We start from the raw sequence: 24,515 nt of genomic DNA, 5'->3' as shown, positions 1-24,515 counted from the left end.
AGACCGCCCCATCCTCTGTCGTCGAACTACAATATGCGGATGGCGCTTGCGTCTGCGCACATTCAGAGGTTGAACTCCAAATCATAGGCAACATCTTCACCGAGGCATACGAAAGCATGGGCATTACACTAAACATCCATAAGACAAAGATCCTCCACCAACCTGACCCCACCACCCAGCACTGCTCCCCCAGTTATCAAGATCCATGGTGCGGCCCTGGACAACGTGGACCACTTTCCATACCTCGGTAGCAAGCGCAGACATCGATAACGAAATTCAACACTGCCTCCAATGCGCCATTGCAGCCTTCGAAGGAAGAGAGTGTTCGAAGATCAGGCCCTCAAATCTGGCACCAAGCTCATGGTCTACAGGGCTGTAGTGATACCTGCCCTCCTGTATGGCTCAGAGACGTGGACCATATACAGTAGACACCTCAAATCGCTGGAGAAATACCATCAACGATGTCTCCGCAAGATCCTGCAAATCCCCTGGGAGGACAGACGCACCAATGTTAGTGTCCTCGATCAAGCCAACATCCCCAGCATCGAAGCACTGACCACACTCGACCAGCTCCGTTGGGCGGGCCACATTGTTCGCATGCCTGACACAAGACTCCCAAAGCAGGCGCTCTACTCTGAACTCCTACACGACAAGCGAGCCGCAGGTGGGCAGAGGAAAGATTTAAAGGACACTCTCAAAGCCTCTTGATAAAATGCAACATCCCCACCAACACCTGGGAGTCCCGAGCCAAAGATCACCCAAAGTGGAGGAAGAGCATCTGGGAGGCGCTGAGCACCTAGAGTCTTGTCGACGATAGCATGCAGAAAGCAAGCGCAGGCAGCAGAAGGAGCATGAGGCAAACCAGACTCCCCACCCACCCTTTTCTTCAATAACTCTGTCCCAACTGTGACAGAGACTGTAATTCCCGTATTGGACTGTTCAGTCACCTCAGAACACCTTGAGCAAGTCTTCCTCGATTTCGAGGGACTGCCTGTAATATTCGGCAAGGCTTCGCACCACACTTTCCGGGACTCCAGTGTCACTGCTGGCAGCCAACAGCCTCGTGTGGGCACTGATGGCATCACAGATTTCATGGCTCACATCAGCAATCTGCGACCCCACCTCCATAATGGTCGCAGAGGGATTCTCGATGGCTGCAGGTATCCTACCTAGGACATCGAGGAGATGACTGGTGAGGCGGATGCTCTCCCTTGATAGACATGGAACTGGACATGGTGGGACTGTCAGCAGACCGACTTTGCTGGCCCATCCTCTGGAGAGATGGGATAAGGGATTCAACCCCAGAACTGTGTTACTGCACCCCACTAATCCCAGGAGCCTTGAAGGTCTCAAACCCCGAGAAAGTTTCATGATCGTCCTCAGACAAGGTGATTGCCAGTGGCAAACTAGGGGTAGATTGCATTTTCCCCAGAGTCAGCTGATCTCTTCTCCTTCCTCTTCCTCCTCCTCCACACGATGGCCTGACGTGGAGGGTTGATCCAAGGGATGTGGCACCTGTGACTGGTCATCTGGAGGTAGAAAGCAACAGATGAGTGGTTAGCAGTAGGAGAGGGGGCAGGGTGACATGAGGAAAGTCACATAGCACAGGCTCATTAGAAGGACCTCCACTACTCCATTTTATCTAGTCCACAGACACTGCATCACATTGCCCTAACCCAGCCCCGGGAGTGTGCAGGACTTATTCTCAGTATCCAAGCGGGGGTCAGCGGCCCAGTGGCAGTTGCCCGACCTGAGATGTCGATGAGGCCTGCCACTCGCTCCTTGAGGTCCGTAAGTGGCAGGGCCTGAGGCGGACTTCCGCCTGTCCACACATGCTTGCGGCGGTTATGGGATGACATTGCCTGCATAAATGAAAATGGGAATGGTTACCAGAGAGTCCATCTATTCTTGTGGCACAGATAGCCACCAAAGCACTTATACCATACTGTCTGAATGTAATACAGTCCTCTGTTTAATGGCCTTGGAAGTTGCACATGGTTCATCAGGAGTACATCGAAGTGTGGAAACTTCTTGAGAGATCTCAGAAAGCAATCTTAATAATGTATAAAGATCATTCATGGCAAATGGGTTGCCAAACTAAGCCTACCATGTGTATCGTGCATTTTAGGAGGCAACCCACAGAGTCCTGAGAGACCGCAACAGCATAAGAACATCCACAGACTGCTGACAGGCACCAAAAGCATGAGAAAAAAGTCAGATTTATAATTGAAGTAATGAGGGAGTGCATCAATAAAAATTGTACTCTAACGACCCTCGAAAGATCATTGAACTTTTTTCGGCACTGTTTCCAACTCCTGACCACTGTGTCTGAGACAGAGACCTCCTCAGCGATTTCTCTCCATATTCGATTAAAAATGGATGGCAGGGGTTTAGATCCACCCCTCCGATATAATTCCTGCCATCTTCTCTCCACAGCCCCCACAAGAGCTTCGTTAGCCTCTTGGCTAAATCGGCAGGCACGCTGTCTACAATCCTCCTCCTCCTCCATGATCAAAATCAAATAATAAAATGGCTGATTCAGCCTCGGGTGTACTGCGCATGCGCACAGCCGCGCCCTGCATTTGCGTTTGCGATCAGACAACAGACCAGAAACATGGGAAGAAAAAAAAACTGCATGCGCAAAAACGGGCGATTTTTTTTTAGCGGCGGAACTTTCGGCTCCGCCACACAAATTGTGTGATGCAACATCGGAGTTGGTGCTAACGCCCCTCGTGAACTTTCATTTGCTGAAGTTGCGCGCTCTGGCGCTAATGCTAACCTGGCACAAAATTTTTGATTCCACCGCAATTTGCGCCCATAAATGGGTGCAATCGCAAAAAGCCAAAAATCCAGCCCATTGAATTTACAAAGCAATAATTTTGTGCTGTTGGCTCTATTACAAATGACTGGACTGCATCGATCTGATAAGTTTGTAGTCGAAATCTTTGGATGTGCTTTATTCAGAGAATTAGACAGGTTTCTTTATAGTATATCTGATTTGAACATTCGATTTTATTGCGGGGGGTGAGATGGAGAGAGGTGGATGGATGAAGCAGCAAGAATTGAGCGTGAAGGGAATATGTATAACTGTGTTGAAATTCTGTTTCCAATTTTCTCCCTTTCTTGCTTGAAGGTGCTTATGAACACCAGCTATCCCCCAGTACATTGCACAAGAGACTATTGCATGAGCCTAGATAGTAAGTGTCGGTAGATTATTTGTTCGTGTGAACATCCCAACTAAATAATTAACTTTCCTAATACAACAACAACTTGCATTTATATAGCACCTTTTAACACACAACATCCCAAGGTGCTTCACAGGAGCATTATCAAACAAAATTTGATACTGAACCACATAAGGTGATAGTAGGAACAAGTGACCAAAAGCTTGGTCAAAGAGGTCAGTCTTAAAAGAGGTGAAAGGAGTAGACAAACAGAGGTTTAGGATGGGAATTCCACATTTAAGGGCCTAGGCAGCTGAAGGCACGGCTGCAAAGGGTGGAGTGATTAAAATCGAGGATGTTCAAGAATTGGAGGAATGCAGAGATCTCGGAGGGTTGCAGGGCTGGAGGAAGTTAGAGATATGGAGAGGCGAAGCCATGGAGGTATTTGAAAGCAAGGATGAGAATTTTAAAATGGAGGTGTTGCTGGACTGGGCACCATTGTAGGTCACCGAGCATAGGGGTGATGTGTAAACGGGATTTGGTGCGAGTTAGGAAACGTGCAGCAAAGTTTTGAATGAGTTCAAGTTTATGGATGGTGGAAGATGAGAGGTCGGCCAGGAGGGCATTGGAATAGTCAAGTATTGAGGTAACAAAGGCATGGATGAGAGTTTCGGCAGCAGTTAATAGACACTTCTTCATGCAGATGGTTGTTGGAAAATGAAATGCTTTGCCCAGATCATTGCTAGCCATCCTGTCAGTGGTCTAGAATTTTAGCAGCTGGAGAAAAATGAGGAGACCAATTAATGTCTGTGATTTGGCAACTTTTTTTATTAATGGGGTAGAGCAGAAGATGTGTCAATGGTTGCCATTATACAATATATAGTAAACCTATATTTTCCTAAATATGCCTCACCATGCCTGGAAACCATTGATATATCTTCTGCCCTACTACAAAAGTTATCAAATCGTAGACATTAACTAATCATCTCATTTTTCTCCAACTACTAAAATTCTAGACCACTGACTAATTCCACTCCTTATTTTCTTGGTGACAATTTTATATTGATGACACTTTATCACCAATTCCCAAGCAGAGAAAAGTAGACAAAGAATTTACAATTATATAGCACCTTTCACTTCCTCAGGATGTTCCAAAGCGCTTCACCAAGGCATAGGGCCATGGTTTATTGTTTCATCCAAATGACAGCACCTCCAAAAGTGCAGCACTCCCTCTTTACTGCACTGGAGTGTCGGCCTTGATTATGGGCTCAAGACTCTGGAGTGGGACTTATTTAAATGGAGAAAATTTGCAAAGTGCTGCAGTATAGCAGGACCTGGGGGTACTTGTGTATGAAACATAAAAAGATAGTATGCAGGTACAGCAAGTGATTAGGAAGGCCAATGGAATCTTGGCCTTTATTGCAAAGTGGATGGAGTATAAAAGCAGGGAAGTCTTACTACAGGGTATTGGTGAGGCCACACCTGGAATACTGCGTATAGTTTTGGTTTCCATATTTCCGAAAGGATATACTTGTTTTGGAAACAGTTCAGAGAAGATTCAATAGGTTGATTCTGGAGATGAGGGGGTTGATTTATGAGGAAAAGTTGAGTAGGTTGGGCCTCTACTCATTGGAATTCAGAAGAATGAGAGGTGATCTTATCGAAACGTATAAAATTATGAGGGGCTTGACAAGGTGGATGCAGAGAGGATGTTTTCACTGATAGGGGAGACTAGAACTAGGGAGGCATAATCTTAGAATAAGGGGCCGCCCATTTAAAACTGAGATAAGGAGGAATTTCTTCTCTCGGGTTGTAAATCTATGGAATTCACTGCCTCAGAGAGCTGTGAAAGCTGGGTCATTGAATAAATTTAAGACCGAGATAGACAGTTTCTGAACCGATAAGGGGTTATCGGGAGCGGGCAGGGAAGAGGACCTAAGTCCATGATCGGATCAGTCAAGATCGTATTAAATGACGGAGAAGGCTCGAGGCCAAATGGCCTACTCCTGCTCCTACTTCTTAAGTTCTTATGAACCTGCAACCTTCTGACTTGGGGGCGAGAATGCTACCACTGAGGCAAGACTGATTCCTAAAGAGGAAATGATCTTTCCCCTATTCACAATATCCAAACCCTTCACCATTTTTTAAAAATTCTTGAATCTCCCCTTAAACTTCTCTGCTCCAGTGGAAATAGTCCCACAGTTATAAGTCTCTCATCATAACCATAGTTTCCCATCTCAGGCATCATCCTACTTTTTGAGTATGAAACACCTGTTTACTCTTTGAGCGTTTATTGGGACATTAAGGTTACCCATTTGGCCAATCTCGAATCTTTTATTTTTCAGACATCTGCCCTTTGCAAAGCTGCCATTCATGCTGGTGTGATATTGGATGAACTGGGTGGCAAAATAGACATTGTTCAGCATAAAGGTCTGAGTCGATATGAAGGTATCCTGGCAAATGGTGTTTTGTCAAAAGAGTAAGTAACAAGTTTCCTTTGTTTTACTTGAAGTACAAATTCACTTTTTGAAAGTAGGGATTTTTTGCAGCCATAACAGATATGTAAAATAAATTGAAACTTTAATATTCTCCCCTGCTCAAAGATAACTTGAAAAATAAAAATTGTTGTAACAATGACGAGCAAATTTGACATTTTCTGTCATAGATTTGATTTAGATATTTTCTTTCTTAAAGAAAGGGAACAAAAACAAGATAGCGCTTATATAGCATTCAGTCAGCATTACATGCCAGTGTTGATTTAGATTATTTGCTGAAATCCACAGTAGGGCTTCTTTTCATGTCTTCTCGTTGTTCCTTTTGGGGAACAGTATGCAGTAGTGGAGGATTCGCATCGCAAGCTGATTAACTGTCTGACTGGCCGTAACCATCTTTATGCCGGGCAATAGGTCCTATACGGATCCCACAAGCCATATGATGAGAGTGGGTGGGGGGAACCACCCACACTTGCGCACGCCCACACTCTTACTCGCGCACGCCCACACCCACAGTCGCGCACATCCACCCACGTTCACCCAGTCGCGCACACCCACATCCACTGGATGCGAGTATCCTGCTGGATGTCAACCCAGCATTCAAAGCTGAAGCTCCGACTCCACTCGCTGGGATTGTCTGGAGTGGGGTTCGAACCCTGCACCTTCTGGCTCAGAGGCGGGAATGCTACCACTGAGCTCACTCCTCATAGCAGGTCTTGAACCCTCAACCTTCGGTTTTAGAGGGTGAGTGCACTACTAACTGAGCCAAGCTGCCAATTTGGATCAAAGACATGCATGCTTACTATTTTTGAATAATTCAATTAAAAATATATTGTATTGACTTTTATTTTTATAACTTTTCTTGCATTTTCAGTGGATCCCTGTCAGATAAGCGGATTCTGTTTGACACTAATGGTAAGATGGCATTAATGACAAAGCATTTCTAATTCATTCTAATATAACTGTATGTCCATAAATAAGCTATTCTCATCAAAGTGTCACATCTTTAGGATCAGAGTTTGGACAAGGCCCAATTATTGTCAGTGATTTAGCATCAGGAGCATCTCCCACCGGTCTGCATGGATTCTGTCGTTGTGGAACTTGATCTAAAGAAAATCATATTCACAATCCAGTCGAAGTAATAACATTTTAGGCAAATGTCACTTTTGTGGGTACTGTTAGCAACTTGTCAATGATAGCCCCACACCTGCCTCTTTCCAAAAATGTCTCATCTCTCCTGAACTCAGTAGGACTGAATGAGGGTGGTGGCCAAGAGGAGGATCCAAAAGGCCTGTTTATTTACTCCCTTCCCCAAGGCTAAGGATCCCTAAACTTGCCTTAGCCAGTAATCCAACAAATGTGGGGGAAATGTATCTTCTTCCCTCCTTTCTTCCTCGCCCCCCCCCCCACACTGTTGTTCCATCCTACAGCTTTCCCAGTCCCATTGTAAGGTGATAACAACAACAACTTGTATTTATACAGTGTCTTTAACGTAGCGAAACGTCCCAAGGCGCTTCACAGGAGTGTTGAGATTTATTTAAATTGACACCAAGCCACAGAAGGAGACATGAGGTCAGGTGACCCAAAAGCTTGGGGTGGGGGGGGAGGTGGAAGGAGGGTGTGGGGGGCTGGAGGAGATTGCAGAGATAGGGAGGGGCGAGGTCGTGCAGGGATTTGAAAACAAGGATGAGAATTTTGAATTTGAGGCATTGCTTAACTGGAAGCCAATGTAGGTCAGCAAGCACAGGGGTGATGGGTAAGCGGGACTTGGTGCGAGTTAGGATACGGGCGGCTGAGTTCTGAATCACCTCTAATTTACACAGGATAGAATGTGGGAGGCCAGCCAGGAGTGCATAGCAATAGTCAAGTCTAGAGGTAACAAAGGCATGGATGTGGGCATCAGCAGCGGATGAGCTTAGGCAAGGGCGGAGACAGGCGATGTTACGGAGGCGGTCTTAGTTTTGCTGTGGATATGTGATCAAAAACTCATGTCGGGATCAAATATGACACCAAGGTTGCAAACAGTCTGGTTCAGCCTCGGACAGAAGTTGGGGAAAGGGATGGAGTCGGTGGCTAGAGAACAGAGTTTGTGGCGGGGACCGAAAACAATGGTTTTGGTCTTCCTAATATTCAATTGGAGAAAAATTCTGCTCATCCAGAACTGGATGTTGGACAAGCAGTCTGACAATTTATAGACTGTGGCTGGATCAAGAGAAGTGGTAGTGAGGCAGAACTGGGTGTCATCAGCGTACATGTGGAAACTGACGCTGTGTTTTCGGATGATGTCGCCAAGGGACATCATGTAGATGAGAAACACGAGGGGGCCAAGGATAGTTCCTTTGGGGACACCAGAGGTAACGATGCAGGGGCGGGAAGAGAAGCCGTTGCAGGTGATTCTCTGGCTGCGATTAGATAGCTAAAAATGGATCCAACCGAATGCAGTCACAACCAGCTGGACGACGGTGGAGAGGCATTGGAGAAGTATAGAGTGGTCAACCGTGTCAAAGTCTGCAGACAAGACAAGAAGGATGAGGAGGGATCATTTACCTTTATCACAGTCACAAAGGATGTCATTTGTGACTTCGATGAGCACCATTTTGGTAGTGTGGCAGGGCAGGGCAGGCCCGGATTGGCGGGATTCAAACATGGAATTGCAGGAAAGGTGGGCTCGGATTTGGGAGGTGACAACACATTCAAGGACTTTGCAGAAGAAAGGGAGGTTGCAGATGGGGAGGTAGTTTGCAAGGATGGAGGAGTCGAGGGTTGGGTTTTTGGGATGAGGGGTGATGACGGCAGATTTGAGGGAGAAGGGGAAAGTACCTGAGGAGAGAGAAACATTAACAATGTCAGCTAACATGGGAGGCAGAAATGGAAGTTGGGTGGTCAGCAGTTTGGTGGGAATAGAGTCAAGGGAGCAGGAAATGGGTCTCCTGGACAGGATGAGCTTGGCAAGGTCGTGAGGGAAGATCAGAGGGTAACTGGAGAAAGATGTGAGGTCAGGGCTGGGGCAGGGGGGAACATTAGAGGAAATTTGGCCCAGTAGGGGAAAGAAGGGAAGAGGCAGAGGTGGCCGAATAGATGGTCTCAATCTTGAAGACAAAGAAGTCCATGAGCTCCTCACACTTATTGTCTGAGATGAGAGTGGCGACTGCGGAGAGGGATTTAAAAAGATGTTTAGCAGTTAAGAATAGAAGCCAGGGTTTATCTTTATTCCAGAATCATTCTGGAATAGTGAGCAATTTTGACAGATGAGAGCAGGACCTGATAATGCTTTATGTGGTCCAGCCAGATCTGGCGGCGAATGGATAAACCAGTTGTCCGCCATATCCATTGAAGTCTGCGTCCCTTAGACTTAAGGGAGCGAAAATCAGGACCGTACCCGGGGGAATGGCCAGGGTGAGAGAGGGGGACTAGGGCATCAAAGGTGGTGGTGAGGGTGTGACATACAGATAGCAGGAAAGCCCAACACTGTTATGTAAGTATTCAGAGTGACATTGCATCTACTTGATGTTGTCTCTCTCTCTCTCTCTCTCTCTCTCCCCACTTACAGAAAACAATAGGCAGATGTTCCTTGTGGAAATTAACCCAAAGAAAATCAAATTCAAAATCCAATTAAGGCAATATAAATTCATACCTTTTTACCCTCCATAATTAAGTGGCAGTCGACATATATCTGCACCCCCCCCCCCCCCCCTCAGTGCCACAAGATTGGTCAATCCTGCAACAAACAAACATCTAAAGAATGCAGTTTTCATGTGGTATAGTTCATGTGGTTTTAGAAGTAATGCCTTACAAACCTACTGCAATTCTTTTGAGGGAGTAATAAGCTAATAAATAAGTGTAATTCAGATGTAACATGGATACATTTCCAGAAAGCCTTTGGCAAAGTTCCTCGTGTGAGGCTAGTAAACAAACTTAAGGCTCATGGAATAGTTGACAGTCTAAATGGATTAGGAACTGGCTTGGCAACAGAAGAGAGGTTGGTGATGAATGAAAAATGCTGTGCTTGGGAAAAGGGAAGTACTGGAGTTCTACAGGAATCTTTCTGGAACCCTGACTATTTACAATATTTATGAAGGATATGCAACTGGGTGTTTGTAATAGTAATAAATGTGCTGATGCAAAGCCCTATGGGCAGATTATGAGCAGAAAAGAGTGACTTTATCCAGAGAGAGTTGGTACCAATTATGGAGGTGAACTGAATATGACAGATACATTTTCATGTGGATAAAGGTGAAGAAGTGTGATTAAGGAGTAGCTCAGTGTAAATGAGATTTGTCATTTAATGACTCATCGACTGTACAATCCTGCTTTATTGCACTGCATCAATTACCTTTAGGTTAACTATTCTGCAGCTGCCCTAAGGGAACTATTTCAGCCTTCAACAGTTTTACATTCCCTTCAGAAATTGATGTTGTTCATTGATTCTGTGAGGCTTCACACTTTACAAATATGCGTACAAATTGTACAGGCTGTTCCACGTTTGGTCTTCCTGGGCTGCTCCTAAAAGTCGTGGCTAGAAGCTGGATGGACTCATCTCGATTTTTCAATCAGCAATATTTTACTACCAGGGTTAAAATATCAACCGGAAAATCGAGGGCAGTTTTTTTGTGAAGTCCCTTTTTACTGGATTACATATGTTGTTCTGTGCAGAGCATTAACAGTACTATAAAAAGGCCTTAATAATGTAAAAGGCTCTGTCAAAACCAGTACACAATACATCAAAATAAGATGCGTGTGGTTATCGTGTGTGTGTATGTATGCTGGAGACCATCACCTACTTAGCCTATTTACAGCAAGGCTATTCAAAGTTACACTGATTGTCCTCTGTGTTACTTTAATGAAAAGTCTTTGCCTACCATTATTTAGGTAATACATTTGAAGGTTTTCAATGTATCCCAAAAATGCAAACTTTCACAGCTTTTGTAATCTGAACAAATTTCCAGTGCCAGGTCACTCTCCTTGGGTTTAAATGTACACTAAAGGTTTTCATTAAATGCCTAATAGGTTCTTGCAGACAGTTTTAAAAACTTTTATCCTTACTGGATTTATTATTGGATCTTATTTGTGATTAGTTTTGGACTCCCCACATGTAGAAACATCTACCCTATCTAACCCCTTCATAATTCATCTCTATCAGGTCACCCCTCATCCTTCTCTTTTCTAGAGTTCAGTCTTTCCTGATAGGTAGACCCTTTCAGTTCTAGTATCGTCCTTGTAAATCTTTTTTGTACCTTCTCCAGTGCCGCTATAAAAAAAAATGCATTTATATAGTGCCTTTCACGACCTCAGGATGTCTCAAAGCACACAGCCAATTAAGTACATTTCAAGTGCAGTCACTGTTGTAATGTAAGAAATGTAAGGCTTTCTTTGACCGTACAAAGGCCTTTGACACTGTCAACCGTGAGGGGCTATGGAACGTCCTCCTCCATTTCAGATGCCCCCAAAGGTTTGTCGCCATCCTCCGCCTGCTCCACAACAACAAGCAGACCGTGATCCTTACGAACGGATCCATTACAGACCCAATTCACGTCCGGACCGGGGTCAAACAGGGCTGCATCATCGCCCCAACCCTCTTCTCAATCTTCCTCGCTGCCATGCTCCACCTCGCAATCGGCAATCGACAAGCTCCCCGCTGGAGTGGAACTAAATTACAGAACTAATGGGAACCTGTTCAACCTTCGCTGTCTCCATGCCAAGTCCAAGACCACCCCAACCTCCGTCATCGAGCTACAGTACACGGACGACGCCTGCGTCTGCGCACATACAGAGGCTGAACTCCAGGACATAGTCGACGTATTTATTGAGGCATACGAAAGCATGGGCCTTAGGCTAAACATCAGCAAGGCAAAGGTCCTCCACCAGCCTGACCTTATCGCACAGCACTGTCCCCCAGTCATCAAGATCCACGGCGTGGCCCTAGACACAGTGGACCACGTCCCATATCTTGGGAGCCACTTATCAATAAGAGCAGGCATTGACGACGAGATCTAACACCGCCTCCAGTGTGCCAGTGCAGCCTACGGCCACCTGAGGAAAGGAGTGTTTGAAGACCAGGCCCTCAAAACTGCCACCAAGCTCATGGTCTACAGGGCGGTTGTAATACCCGCCCTCCTGTATGGCTCATAAACATGGACCATGTACAGTAGACACCTCAATTCACTGGAGAAATACCACCAACGATGTCTCCACAAGATGTACAAATCTCCTGGAGAACAGACTCACCAACATTAGCATCCTCGACCAGGCCAACATCCCCAGCATCGAAGCACTGACCACACTTGATCAGCTCCACTGGACAGGCCAGACACGAGACTCCCAAAGCAAGCACTCTACTCTGAACTTCTTCGTGGCAAACGAGCCAAAGGTAGGCAGCGGACACGTTACAAGGACACCCTCAAAGCCTCCCTAATAAAGTGCAACATCCCCACTGACACCTGGGAGACCCTGGCCAAAGACCATCTCAACGTCTGTCATCAAGCTACAGTACACAGACGACGCCTGCGTCTGCGCATATACAGAGGCTCTAAAAATGAGTCCTTAGATGGCTGAACAGTCCAATATGAGAGCCACAGTACCTGTCACAGGTGGGACAAATAGTCGTTGTGGGAAAGGGTGAGTGGGACTGGTTTGCCGCACGCTCTTTCCACTGCCTGGGCTTGATTTCTGCATGCTCTTGGCAATGAGACTCATGCTCAGCGTCCTCCCGGATGCACTTCCTCCACTTAGGGCCGACTTTGGCCGGGGACTCCCAGGTGTCAGTGGGGATGTTGCACTTTATCAGGGAAGCTGTGAAGGTGTCCGTGAAATGTTTCCTCTGCCTACCTTTGGCTCATTTGCCTTGAAGGACTTCCGAGTAGAGCGCTTGCTTTGGGAGTCTCGTGTCTGGCATGCGAACAATGTGGCCTGCCTAGCGGAGCTGATCAAGTGTGGCCAGTGCTTCAATGCTGGGGATGTTGGCCTGGTCGAGGATGCGAATGTTGGTACGTCTGTCCTCCCAGGAGATTTGTAGGATCTTGCGGCAACATCGTTGGTGGTATTTCTCCAGCGACTTGAGGTGTCTACTGTATAAGGTCCATATTTATGAGCCATACAGGAGGGCGGGTATTACTGTAGCCCTGTAGACCATGAGCTTGGTGGCAAATTTGAGGGCCTGGTCTTCAAAAACTGTCTAAGAGGCGGCCGAGGGCTGCACTGGCACACTGGAGGCGGTGTTGAATCTCGTCATCAATGTTTGCTCTTGTTGATAAGAGGCTCCCGAGGTATGGGAAATGGTCCACGTTGTCCAGGGCCACGCCATGGATCTTGATGACTGGGGGGGCAGTGCTGTGCGGCGGGGACAGATTGGTGGAGGACTTTTATCTTACGGATGTGTAGTATAAGGCCCAGGCTTTCATATGCCTCAGTAAATACATTGACTATGTCCTGGAGTTCAGCCTCTGTATGTGCGCAGACGCAGGCATCGTCTGTGTACTGTAGCTCGACGACAGAGGTTGGGATGGTCTTGTTCCTGGCCTGGAGATGACGAAGGTTGAATAGGTTTCCACTGGTTCTGTATTTAGTTCCACTCCAGTGGGGAGCTTGTTGACTGTGAGGTGGAGCATGGCAGCGAGGAAGATTGAGGTGATGACTCAGCCCTGATTGACCCCGGTCCGGATGTGGATTGGGTCTGTAATGGATCCGTTGGTAAGGATCACGGCCCGCATGGCGTCGTAGAGCAGGCGGAGGATGGTGACGAACTTTTGGGGGCATCCGAAATGGAGGAGGACTGAAGGGTTCCCAAAAATTCCCATGAGTCCCTCTCCCTGAAAATTAAAGATAAGCTCCTCTTGGACTGTTAAAAATGAGCTTTGGATTTTTCAAGTGGAGATCTAAGTTTTAAAAGGAAAAAGGCAAAAGGGGGCCAACCTCATGGAACCCCGCCCCACCCCCAGTGTTTGGACTGTTTGAAAAGGGAATTCAAAATGGACCTAAATTACAGAAGCCTGAGATCGCCTAGACATCTATGGGAAGGAGCATATCAATTTTAAGATTCTACAACATTGTGGCTGCGAAAAAGAGTTACAGAATACAGGAGGTGGGGCTAACCTCTGTGAAGCAAATTCATGTATTAAGGATCCCAGACTGTCTGGGGGAACTATGCAGCACCAATTCACCCCCTAAGAGATAATCAAATTACCAGCCATTATCTAAACTACAGAACTCATCCAAAATATGCAAGAAGCCAATTACCCAATCAACCACTATGGAAATCATGGGCCCAACTAGATGGCCAAGAAACTGGACAATCCTAAAACAATGCAAAACCAGTGATAGCACATTATCACACCCTCATCGAATTACTGCTGACTAGCCCACCAAAAACACTGACAAAGGAGACATTTGAAAATCAATGGACAGAACGGTTTAAACAAAGCCCAACAACTGATTTGGGGCGAAGATAAGGAAGTCTATTTTAGTATAATTGAAGGCCTGTTCTGGCAGTTAGGGGTGCTTCTAGAGACACTATTAATGTAGCAGTCTCGTTGCATAAGTTTTAACACCAGCCTCGAAAAGTGGGACCCCGAAACATCAGCAAAAGGAATCTCTAAAATCCAGAAGGATAGCACCACGACAGCAAACAGGCTTTCAAAACGACTATCGGAAAGTTTCGGACCATCGCGACCAATCAAACAGTCAACCGGAACCAACCAGACAAAATCGAAGAAAAACTGAAGATTTTTCCACTCTACAAGCTGGTCCTACGCTACCAAAGGGTACAGACTACAGAACCTGGACAACTAAGGCGAACCCTGGAGTTGGAACTGTCAAAGGGGAATTGGTGAGCATGGTCCCTGAAACCCCAGAGTTCTAACCTAGCAAGATAGTGGGTCTGGGAGGTTGGGTTTTTCTTACTGTTCCTACCTGTTGATGTTCTTGTGTGTTTTCCCCTTCCAGGTTTAGTGCATAAGTATTTTGGGAGATGGGAGGACTGTGTTCTTTTAATCTGTTATATGTGTTATGTGGTCTTCCCAAAAATAGAGCATTTGAGTTGCTATTTCTCCCTATTTGTACCTGATTACTGTGATTATTAAAAACATGCCTTTTTACTCTGTTGCATCCTACCCAACTGACTCTGTCTCAGTTTCTCACAACCCCCAAATCAGTCCACAGTCTAAAATCCAGGGTGTGAGGCGCCTCGAAAACGCCAAGGAGTCAGAGAAACCTGACCAAAACACCATCCCTACAGGACGCTCCATAGACCCTCGCGGTTAACAGTGTCAAATGCCTTTGTAAGGTTAAAGAAGGCCATGTATAAGGGCTGGTGCTGTGCCCTGCATTTTTCCTGCAGCTGTCGCGCTATAAAAATTATGTCCGTTTTGCCCCGTAGGGGACGAAATCCGCACTGCGACTCCGGGAGGAGCTCCTCAGCCACAGGGAGAAGACAGTTGAGGAGGACTCTAGCGACGTCTTTCCCAGTGGCTGATAACAGGGAGATTCCTCTGTAGTTGCCGCAGTCGGACTTGTCCCCTTTTTTAAAGATGGTCACGATCACTGCATCTCTGAGATCTCCCGGCATACTCTCCTCCCTCCAGATGGGAGAGATGAGGTCATGTATTCGTGCCAACAGTGCCTCTCCGCCATACTTCAGTGCCTCAGCGGGGATTCCATCCGCTCCCGTAGCCTTGTTGTTCTTAAGCTGTCTTGTGGCTTTTTCTACCTCGTGCAGTGCTGGGGTTTTACTGAGATGGTGGCGGGTAGCATACTATCAAAACAACAACTTATATTTATATAGCGCCTTTAACATAATAAATCGTCCCAAGATGCTTCATGGGTGGTATCAAAAAAAACTTTTCACTGAGCCATATAAGGAGATGTTAGGGCAGATGACCAAAAGCTTGTTCGAAGAGGTAGGTTTTAAGGAGCATCTTAAAGGAGGAAAGAGAAGCGGAGAGATGTAGAGCGGGAATTCCAGTGCTTAGGACTTAGGCAGCTGAAGGCATAATGTTGGGGCATTTAAAATTGGGAATGTTCAAAAGGCCAGAATAGATGGAGTGTAAAGGTCTAGGGGGTTATAAGGCTGGAGGAGATTTCAGAATTAAGGAGGGGCAAGGCCATGGAGGGATTTGAAAACTAGGATGAGAATTTTAAAATCGAGGCATTGCTTAACTGAGAGCCAATGTAGGTCAGCACGCACAAGGGAGATGGGTAAGCGGGTCTTGGTTCAAGTTAGCACATGGGTGGCAGAGTTTTGGATGACCTCAAGTTTAGGGAGGGTAAAACTAGGGATGCCAGCCAGGAGTGAATTGAAATAGTCAAGTCTAGAGGTAATAAAGGCTTGAATGAGGGTTTCAGTAGCAGCTAAGTTGAGGCAAGGGCGGAGACGGACAATATTATGAAAGTGGAAATGGGCAGTCTTAGAGAGAGAACGGATATGAGGCAAGAAGCTCAATTCTGATCAAATATGACATCAAGGTTGCAAACAGACTTGATTAGACTGAGACAGTTGTCAGGAAGAGAGAGCGAATCATTGGAAAGGGAATGAAGTTTGTGGCGTGAACCAAAGGCAATGGCTTCAGTCTTCTTGAATGCAAGCTGAATGGGCTAGAGGAACTGCCATTAGCTGACCCAACACAAAGGCCCCAAGTTTCCACATGATTTGCTCCTGATTTTTAGGAGCAACTGGTGTAGAACGGAGTATCTTAGAAATAGGAATTCTCCACATTTAGTTTTCTGCAGTTCTAGTCAAGTAGAACAGTTTCACTTTGGAACAGAATTTTTTTTTCAAAAGGGGGCATGTCTGGCCACTGACGCCTGATTTCAAAGTTTCCACAGTGAAAACGTACTCCAAACTAACTTAGAATGGAGTAAGTGAAGATTTTTGTACGCTTGAAAAAACCTTGTCTACACTTTAAAAAATCAGGCGCAGGTTACAAATTAGGTGTTGGGAACGAGGGGGGGGAGGGCGGGGGAAGGGAAGTCATTAAATTCTACAATAAATCCTTAGTTATACTTATACAAATATCATACAAATAAATCCAACCTGAATAAAAATTTATAAGCAAAGAAAAGATTAAATAAACCATGTTCCTACCTGTGTGAAAGTGCTTCAGGCAGGCCTTTTAGGCAGCGGTTTGCCGTCGGGACCGAAGGCTGAACGGGCTGGGCCTGAGACTTCGGGCAGGGCCCGTCCCCAGCACCAGATTTACAGGTAGGTGGGGTCGGGTCGGGGAGGGAGGTTCGGTTCGGGTTGAGGGGAGGTCAGGTCGGGGAGAGGGAGGTCAGGTCGGATCCAGTCCGGGGGGGGGGGGGGGGAGTGGGAGTCGGGTCGGGTCCAGTGGGGGGGGGGAAGCGGGAGTTGGGTCGGGTCGGGTCCAGTCGGGGGGGAGCGGGAGTCGGGTCGGGTCCAGTTGGGGGGGGCGGGAGTGGGAGTTGGAGTTGGGTCGGGGGGTCCAGTCGGGGGGGGGAGCGGGGGTCGGGTTCAGTGGGGGGGGGGGAAGAGAAAGAGCGGGGGTCGGGTCCAGTCGGGGGGGGGGGGGGCGGAGCGGGAGTCGGGTCCAGTCGGGGTGGGGGTGAGCGGGAGTGGGAGTGGAGTCTGGTCCAGTCGGGGTGGGCGGGAGCGGGAGTCGGGTCGGGACCAGTCTGGGGTGGGGGAGTCGGATCGGGTCCAGTCGGGGGGGGGGGGGGGAGCGGGGGGAGCGGGAGTCGGGTCGGGTCCAGTCGGGGAGTGGGAGTGGGAGTCGGGTCCGTGGGGGGAGAGTGGGAGTCGGGTCGGGGGGGGGAGCGGGAGTCGGGTCCAGTCGGGGTGGGGGGAGCGGGAGTGGAGTCGGGTCCAGTCGGGGTGGGGGGGAGCGGGAGTCGGGTCGGGTCCAGTCGGGGGAGGGGGGGAGCGGGGGGAGAGCGGGAGTCGGGTCGGGTGCAGTCGGGGGGGGAGCGGCAGTCGGGGTGGGGGGGAGCGGGAGTCAGGTCGGGTCCAGTCGGGGGGTGGGGAGGGAGCGGGAGTCGGGTCGGGTCCGGGGGGGCAGCGGGAGCGGGAGTCGGGTTGGGTCCGGGGGTGGAGGGGGGGAGCGGGGGTCGGGTCCGGTCCGGGGGTGGGGTGGGGTGGGGGGGGGAGGAGAGAGAGCGGGTGTCGGGTCTGGTCGGGCGGGGGGGAAGCAGGAGCTGGCCGTGGGAGGAGCCTTATTCACACAGCCCCAGTGAGGCCATTCGGCCAGGGCTAGGGGCTGCGTGCTTCAGGCCCCTCCCACACAGTTTCGGGCGCCTGGAGCTACTGCACTTGCATGCCCACTGTAGCGCGCATGTGCAGAGGTCCCAGCACTGTTTTCAGCGCAGAGACCTGGCTCCGCCCCCCCCCACAGTTCGTGCTGCGCTGCGCCGAGGGCCAGAGGACCTGCAGGGAGGTGGCGAATACGGAGGTTTTTTTTAGGCGCACCTTATGGCGCGAAAAACGGGCGTCCAGGTCGGGACTGCACCGTTCTAGGCGCGGCTCGAAACTTGGGTCCAATGGGTTGGCAGAGAAGCATGTAGAAAACTCAGACTTTACAGCACAATCCAGATTTAAAGAGTTGTATTTTCAAGGACACATGTTCTCAGTCACAGGGTGGTGCCCAATATGGCATGTAAGTGATTTCACACTGTTCCTCATAAATGATGAGCAGACAAGCCATTAGGCTAACTCAAGAGATCAATGCAGGTGTTCACATGATCCAACAGGCAAATATGGATAATGTGCTAACCACATAGCAATTATGGCCTTTGTTGCTCAGTACTCGGGATTATGGCAAAAGCAAAGGTACAACTACAATGTGCAGGAATTCCGTGTCCCTCGGGCAAGTTTCCACACAGTTCATGAAACACAAACCCTGGCGGCTTAGCACTAGTCTTTACTGTGATACGTTAGTATACGAGCCTCCCAAGCAAAGTCAAATTTGCAGGTGGGGAAGCTATTGGGAGTGAAGGAGTGATGTGACATATATGAAACATTTTCATCTTGCATATTATTGGCATTCTTTCTTGTTATTGGTATATATGGAGTTAAAAGCAGATTCCGTTAAAGTAATCTAGCGTGACTGATGCCCATCAGTCCATGTTCTTTTTTAACCCTAGTCCCACAGTGTTCTCATATACTGTGTCACTCAGCTCTCAAAAATGAACATATCCTTGCCTTTTCACAGGCTGTAATCGACCACTGGGAATGGAATTGGGCCTCATTGCAGAACATCAGATCAGTGCCACATCGTCTTGGCAATGGACAGATGAAAATGGTCAAATTGTCAATTGGTCACCAGACAAAGCACGGCTTAATGTTCAAGGACCTGGATGGGCTGCTGCTGCTGGTGATGGCCAGCAATGGCTTGAAATAGATTTGGGGGAGAGAAAGAACCTCACAGGTTAGTTACAAGCCAATTATTTTTAATTATACATAATATTTTTAGATTATAGACATATTAGTTCAAATGTTGATGAAGGGAATGTGTCAGCATCTTTACAGTATTACTGTCAATGAATATTTTCTTCCATACTAACAAGATGTTAATATGTAGAATCTTACTCAGTATCAACATCTGTGCTTCCAAAATTAGCTGAGAAAGATGCTGCTTGCATGACTGTATAATAGCTGCACTCATTAATATTTTCCTGCTAGTTCTTAGCAACAAAGTTTTGCTTCAGCGTGGAACAGAATGTCTTCATTTAGTCAATAAGTATTGCGAATAAATAAATTCTTTCGAAAGTGTCACCCTAAAATAGGATTGAATGAAACGCTCTAGTCTGCTATTTTAACAGACACTGATTTTAAAATAAATTCAACCCTTAAAATAGCAGACCCAGGAATTTCATACGATAATATTTCAAAGACCCTAATTTCAAGCATATATATTATTGGCACTTACCAGTGCCATGATGTAATTAGTTTCTGCTCCTGTCAAAATATGACAAAATGCAATACTATGCTTTACTCTTCTTAGTAGAAAATGAAAACTAAAAAAGCCTATATTCAATTTGGTGGGAGGACTGGGGTCAAAATGAATATTTGCCATTTTAAGGTAAATTTTGAAAGGCTTCCCTTCCCAACACAGTGGAGCATGGATCAGAGAATTGGGGTGGAAGTCAACATGTTCAATTTGTGGAATTCCTGTTTTTTCCAGTCGTCATCGTCGATTCACTGACCGACACCAAGAAAAGAGTCTCACAAACCGCACGCCTTTTAAGTCATCAATAGAAATTTGGCATTGGGGGTCATGTTTGGAAGAGTTTTATTGTAGGCACCAATGTTTTTGAGGTGCTCTGATGCTGACCTTGGATAATTAAGCAGAGTTGGACTGGCCATCTGAGCAAGGTTTATGCCTAAAGGACAAAAAAACGAAATCTGCCAGTTCCCATGGTGACAAGAGCAGCATGTCACCCCTTCTCCTTTGGTGCCACAGTTCCAGAGGCTATGTTACAGAAACTCCGCAGTCACCACCGAGCAAATCAAAATGGGTCAGATCAGTGCAGCTGGCCACCACTATAGGGCTGGACAAAGCTTTCAAATCAAATGGTTCTGCCAGGATCACTCCACTCGACTTCATTACAGTCTTGGTCCAAACATGGACAAAAGAACTGAATTCCAGAGGTGAGGCAAGAGTAAATGCCCTTGACATCAAAGCCACATTTGACCGAGTGTGGCATCAAGGAGCCCTAGTAAAATTGATTTCAATGGGAATCAGAGGGAAAATTCTTACTGGCTAAAGTCATACCTAGCACACAGGAAGATGGTTGTGTTAGTTGGAGATCAATCATCTCAGCCCCAGGACATCATTGCAGGAGTTCCTCAGGGCAGTGTTCTAGGCCCAACCATCTTCAGCTGCTTCATCAATGACCTTGCCTCCAGCATAAGGTCAGAAGTGGGGATATTTGCTGCTGATTGCACAGTGTTCAGTTCCCTTTGCAACTCCGCAGATAATGAAGCAGTCCATGCCCGTATGCTGCAAGACCTGGACAACACTCTGGCTCGGGCTGATAAGTAGCAAGTAACATTGGTGCTACACAAGTGCCAGGCAATGACTATCTCCAACAAAGCGAGAGTCTAACTGCTGTCCCTTGACATTCAATGGTATAACCATGGCTGAATCCCCCACCAGCAACATCCTGGGACAAAAACAGAAAATGCTGGAAGTACTCAGCAGATCAGGCAACATCTGTGGAGGGTCATTGACCTGGGGCATTGGCTCTGTTTCTCTCTGCACAGATGCTGCCTGACCTGCTGAGTATTTCCAGCATTTTCTGTTTTTATTTCAGATTTCCAGCATCTACAGTATTTCGCTATAGTATCAACACCCTGGGGGTCACCATTGACCAGAAGCTTAACTGGACCAGCCACATAAATACCATGACTACAAGTGCAGGTCTGATGCTAGGTATTCTGTGGCGAGTATCTTACTTCCTAACTCCCCAAAGCCTCACCAACATTTACAAAACACAAGTGATTTAATTAATTCCAAAACTAGGGTCTTAAATCTAAACATAGCAAACTACATAAGTATGAGGGGCAAGTTAGCTAAGGTAGGATGGGAAACTACATTAAAAGGTATGTCGGTAGACAGGCAATGGCTAGCATTTAAAGAATACATAATTTAAAACAAACATACATTCCTTTAAGGCACAAAAAGCCCACAGGAAAAGTAGTCCAACCGTGGCTAACGAGAAGTTAAAGATAGTACTAGATCAAAGAAAAAGAGGCTTATAATGTTGCCAAAAATAGCAGTAAGCCCGAGGATTGGGAAGAATTTAGAATTTGGCAAAGGAGGACCAACAAATTGATAAAGAAAGGGAAAATAGAATGAGAGTTGTGATATATTCACAGAGCACAAGCACACACAGCTTCCTACATGGCAGGCAGCTCTCTCGAAAGCCTCTGGAAATCTGCCTGATTCTGTTTAATTATTAACTGTGCAATTGCAGTACACAATACGTCCACATCCAAAGTGTGGAGCTACAAACATTACAAGCTTACAGACATTACAAGAGTAAACCAGTGAGAGACCTAAAATCAGACTGTAAAAGCTTTTATAGGTATGTAAAAAGGAAAAGATTAGCGAAAGTAAATGTGGGTCCCTTACAGGCTGAGACAGGAGAAATTAAACAAATACAATGTCTTCATGGAAGAAGATGCAAAAAACTTCCCGGGAACCAAGGGACTAGCGCGAATGAGGGACTGAAAAAAATTAGTATTAGTAAAAAAAATAGTACTGGAGAAAGTAATGGGACTAAAAGCCAATAAATCCCCTGGACCTGATGGCCTACATCCTAGGGTTTTGAAAGAGGTCGCTATAGAGATAGTGGATACATTAGATGTCATCTTCCAAAATTCCATAGATTCTAGAATGGTACCCGCAGATTGGAAGGTAGCAAATGTAATTCCGCTATTTAAGAAAGCAGGGAGAGAGAAAATGGCGAATTATAGACCAGTTAGCCTGACATCAGTAGTAGGGAAATTGTTAGAGTCTATTATTAAGAAAATTGGTAACAGAGCACTTAGAAAATAATAATAGGATTGGGCAGTCAATGGATTTATAAAAGAGAAATCATGTTTGACAAACCTGGAGTGTGTTGAGGTTGTAACTCGCAGAATAGAAATGGTGAACCATGATGTGTTTTTGGATATTCAGAAGGCATTCGATAAGGTGCCACATGAGGTTAACAGGTGTAGGCCTGAGGCCCCAGGTTAGAGCCCACAGGCCCCGTGTTTGCCAGGCCCGGTAAGTGACCAGCCGGGGGAGCGGGCTTGCCGGCCACCATCTTGGACAGGGACAGTTACGAGCACCATCGGAGCAGGCCGGGGAGCAGCAATAGCGGTGTATCACTCCAGGGAGCTGCACATGCTGGAGCAGGAGAGCGACAGCAGCGAAGAGGGCGAGTGGATTTGGCATCACCAAGATCCAGATTGATGATTATAAAGCAGGAGCGGCGAGGTTGGGGCGGAGGAGCAGCAAGAGATTGTAAAGCGACGTGATAGTGGCCCAGGAGAGTGTGAGTTCTGGGCCCAGAAGAGCCGAGGGCCCAGGGGCAGCGCAGGCCAGCCCACACTGCGATATGTGGTCTCCAGTCGTCTTGGTTAACCCTTGCCACTGGACCAAGAACAAGCTCCGTCAGGCCCGTGTGGTGACTGGTGTGCAACGGCCACCAACATTTAAAAAAATCCACGCACAGGCATCTTCCACCCTTCAATATGTAGTTCGGTACCTGGAATATTAGGTCCTCATTGAAACACCTGTGAACTTTTTGGCGTGAAAGCAAGTCATCCTCGATTCAAGGGATTGCCTATGATGATGACATGAGGTTATTAAAGAAAATTAGGTCTCATAGGATTGGGGGTAATATACTAGCATGGATTGTGAATTGGTTAAAGGACAGAAAACCGAAAGTAGGAATAAACGGGTAATTTTCGGGTTGGCAGGCTCTAACTAATGGGATATGGCAAGGATCACTGCTTGGGCCTCAGCTAGTCGCAATCTATATCAATGATTTGAATGAAGGGACCAAATGTAATATATCCCAGTTTGCTGATGATACAAAGCTAGGTGGGAATGTAAGTTGTAAGGAGGATGCAAAGAGTATTTTTTAAATGGTGAGAGGCTGGGAAATGTTGGTGTTCAGAGGGACCTGGTAGTCCTTGTACATGAATCACTGAAAGTTAATATGCAGGTACAGCAAGCAATTAGAAAAGCAAATGGTATGTTGACCTTTATTACAAGAGGATTTGAGTACAAGAGTAAAGATGTCCTAATGCAATTACAAAGGACTCTGGTGAGACCATACCTGGATTTTGTGTGCAGTTTTACTCTCCTTACCTAAGGAAGGATATACTTGCCATAGAGAGAATGCAACAAAGGTTCACCAGACTGATTCCTGGGATGGGGGGATTGTCCTATGATGAGAGATTGAGTAGATTAGGCCTATATTCTCTAGAGTTTAGAAGAATGAGAGGTGATCTCATTGAAACGTACAGCATTCTTACAGGGCTTGACAGGGTAGATGCAGGGAGGATTTTTCCTGTGTCTGGGGAGTCTAGAACAAGGAGTCATAGTCTCAGAATAAGGGGTCAGCCATTTAACACTGAGCTGAGAAGAATTTTCTTCACTCGGTGGTGAGTCTTTGGAATTCCTTACCCCAGAGGGCTGTGGATGCTCAGTCTTTCAGTATATTGAAGACAGAGCGATAGATTTTTGGATATTAAGGGAATCAAGGGATATGGGGATAGTTCAGGAAAGTGCAGTTAAGGTAGAAGATCAGCGATGATCTTATTCAAAAGCAGAGCAGGCTCAAGAGGCTGAATGTCCTACTCCTGCTCCTCTGTCAGGTATGTGATGGAATACTCTCCACTTGCCTGTATAAGTGCAGCTCCAACAACGCTCAAGAAGCTCGACACCACCCAGGACAAAGCAGCCCACTTGACTGGCATCCCTTCCAGCACCTTCAACATTCACTCCCTCCATCACCAGCGCAGCGTGGCTGCAATGTGCACCATCTACAAGATGCACTGCAGCATCTCGGCAAGATTTCTTCGACAGCACCTCCAAACCCACGGCCTCTGCCACCTAGAAGGAAAAAGGCAACAGATGCATGGTAACACAATCACCTCCAAGTTCCCCTCCAAGTCACACACCAATCCTGCCTTGTAAATATATTGCTGTTCCTTCTTCGTCGCTGGGTCAGAATCTTGGAACTTCCTCCCTAACAGCACTATGGGAGTACCTTCACCGAACGGACTGCAGTGGTTTAAGACGGCGGCTCACCACCACCTTCTCGAGGGCAGCTAGGAATGGGCAATAAATGCTGGCCTTGTCAGCGATGCCCACATCCCAGGTACTAATTTCAAAAGAAATGGGTGGGAAAGATC

The 24,515-nt window shown here is 46.8% G+C and overlaps 1 protein-coding gene across 1 annotated transcript in view; it reads left to right on the top strand.

The window, feature by feature from the left end:
* dcbld1 (discoidin, CUB and LCCL domain containing 1) overlaps positions 1–24,515 on the top strand; it is a 172,886-nt gene that overhangs the window by 103,717 nt on the left and 44,654 nt on the right. The window contains exons 8-10 of the mRNA XM_070884221.1: positions 5,510–5,643; positions 6,531–6,571; positions 18,811–19,026. Coding sequence (XP_070740322.1) covers positions 5,510–5,643; positions 6,531–6,571; positions 18,811–19,026 — 391 coding nt within the window. The remainder of the gene's footprint in view (positions 1–5,509; positions 5,644–6,530; positions 6,572–18,810; positions 19,027–24,515) is intronic.

This window comes from Pristiophorus japonicus, chromosome 7, assembly GCF_044704955.1.
Source record: "Pristiophorus japonicus isolate sPriJap1 chromosome 7, sPriJap1.hap1, whole genome shotgun sequence".
Taxonomy (NCBI): Eukaryota; Metazoa; Chordata; class Chondrichthyes; family Pristiophoridae; genus Pristiophorus; species Pristiophorus japonicus.
Note: the sequence above shows the minus strand (reverse complement) of the source record. Positions and strands in the feature narration are given on the sequence as shown.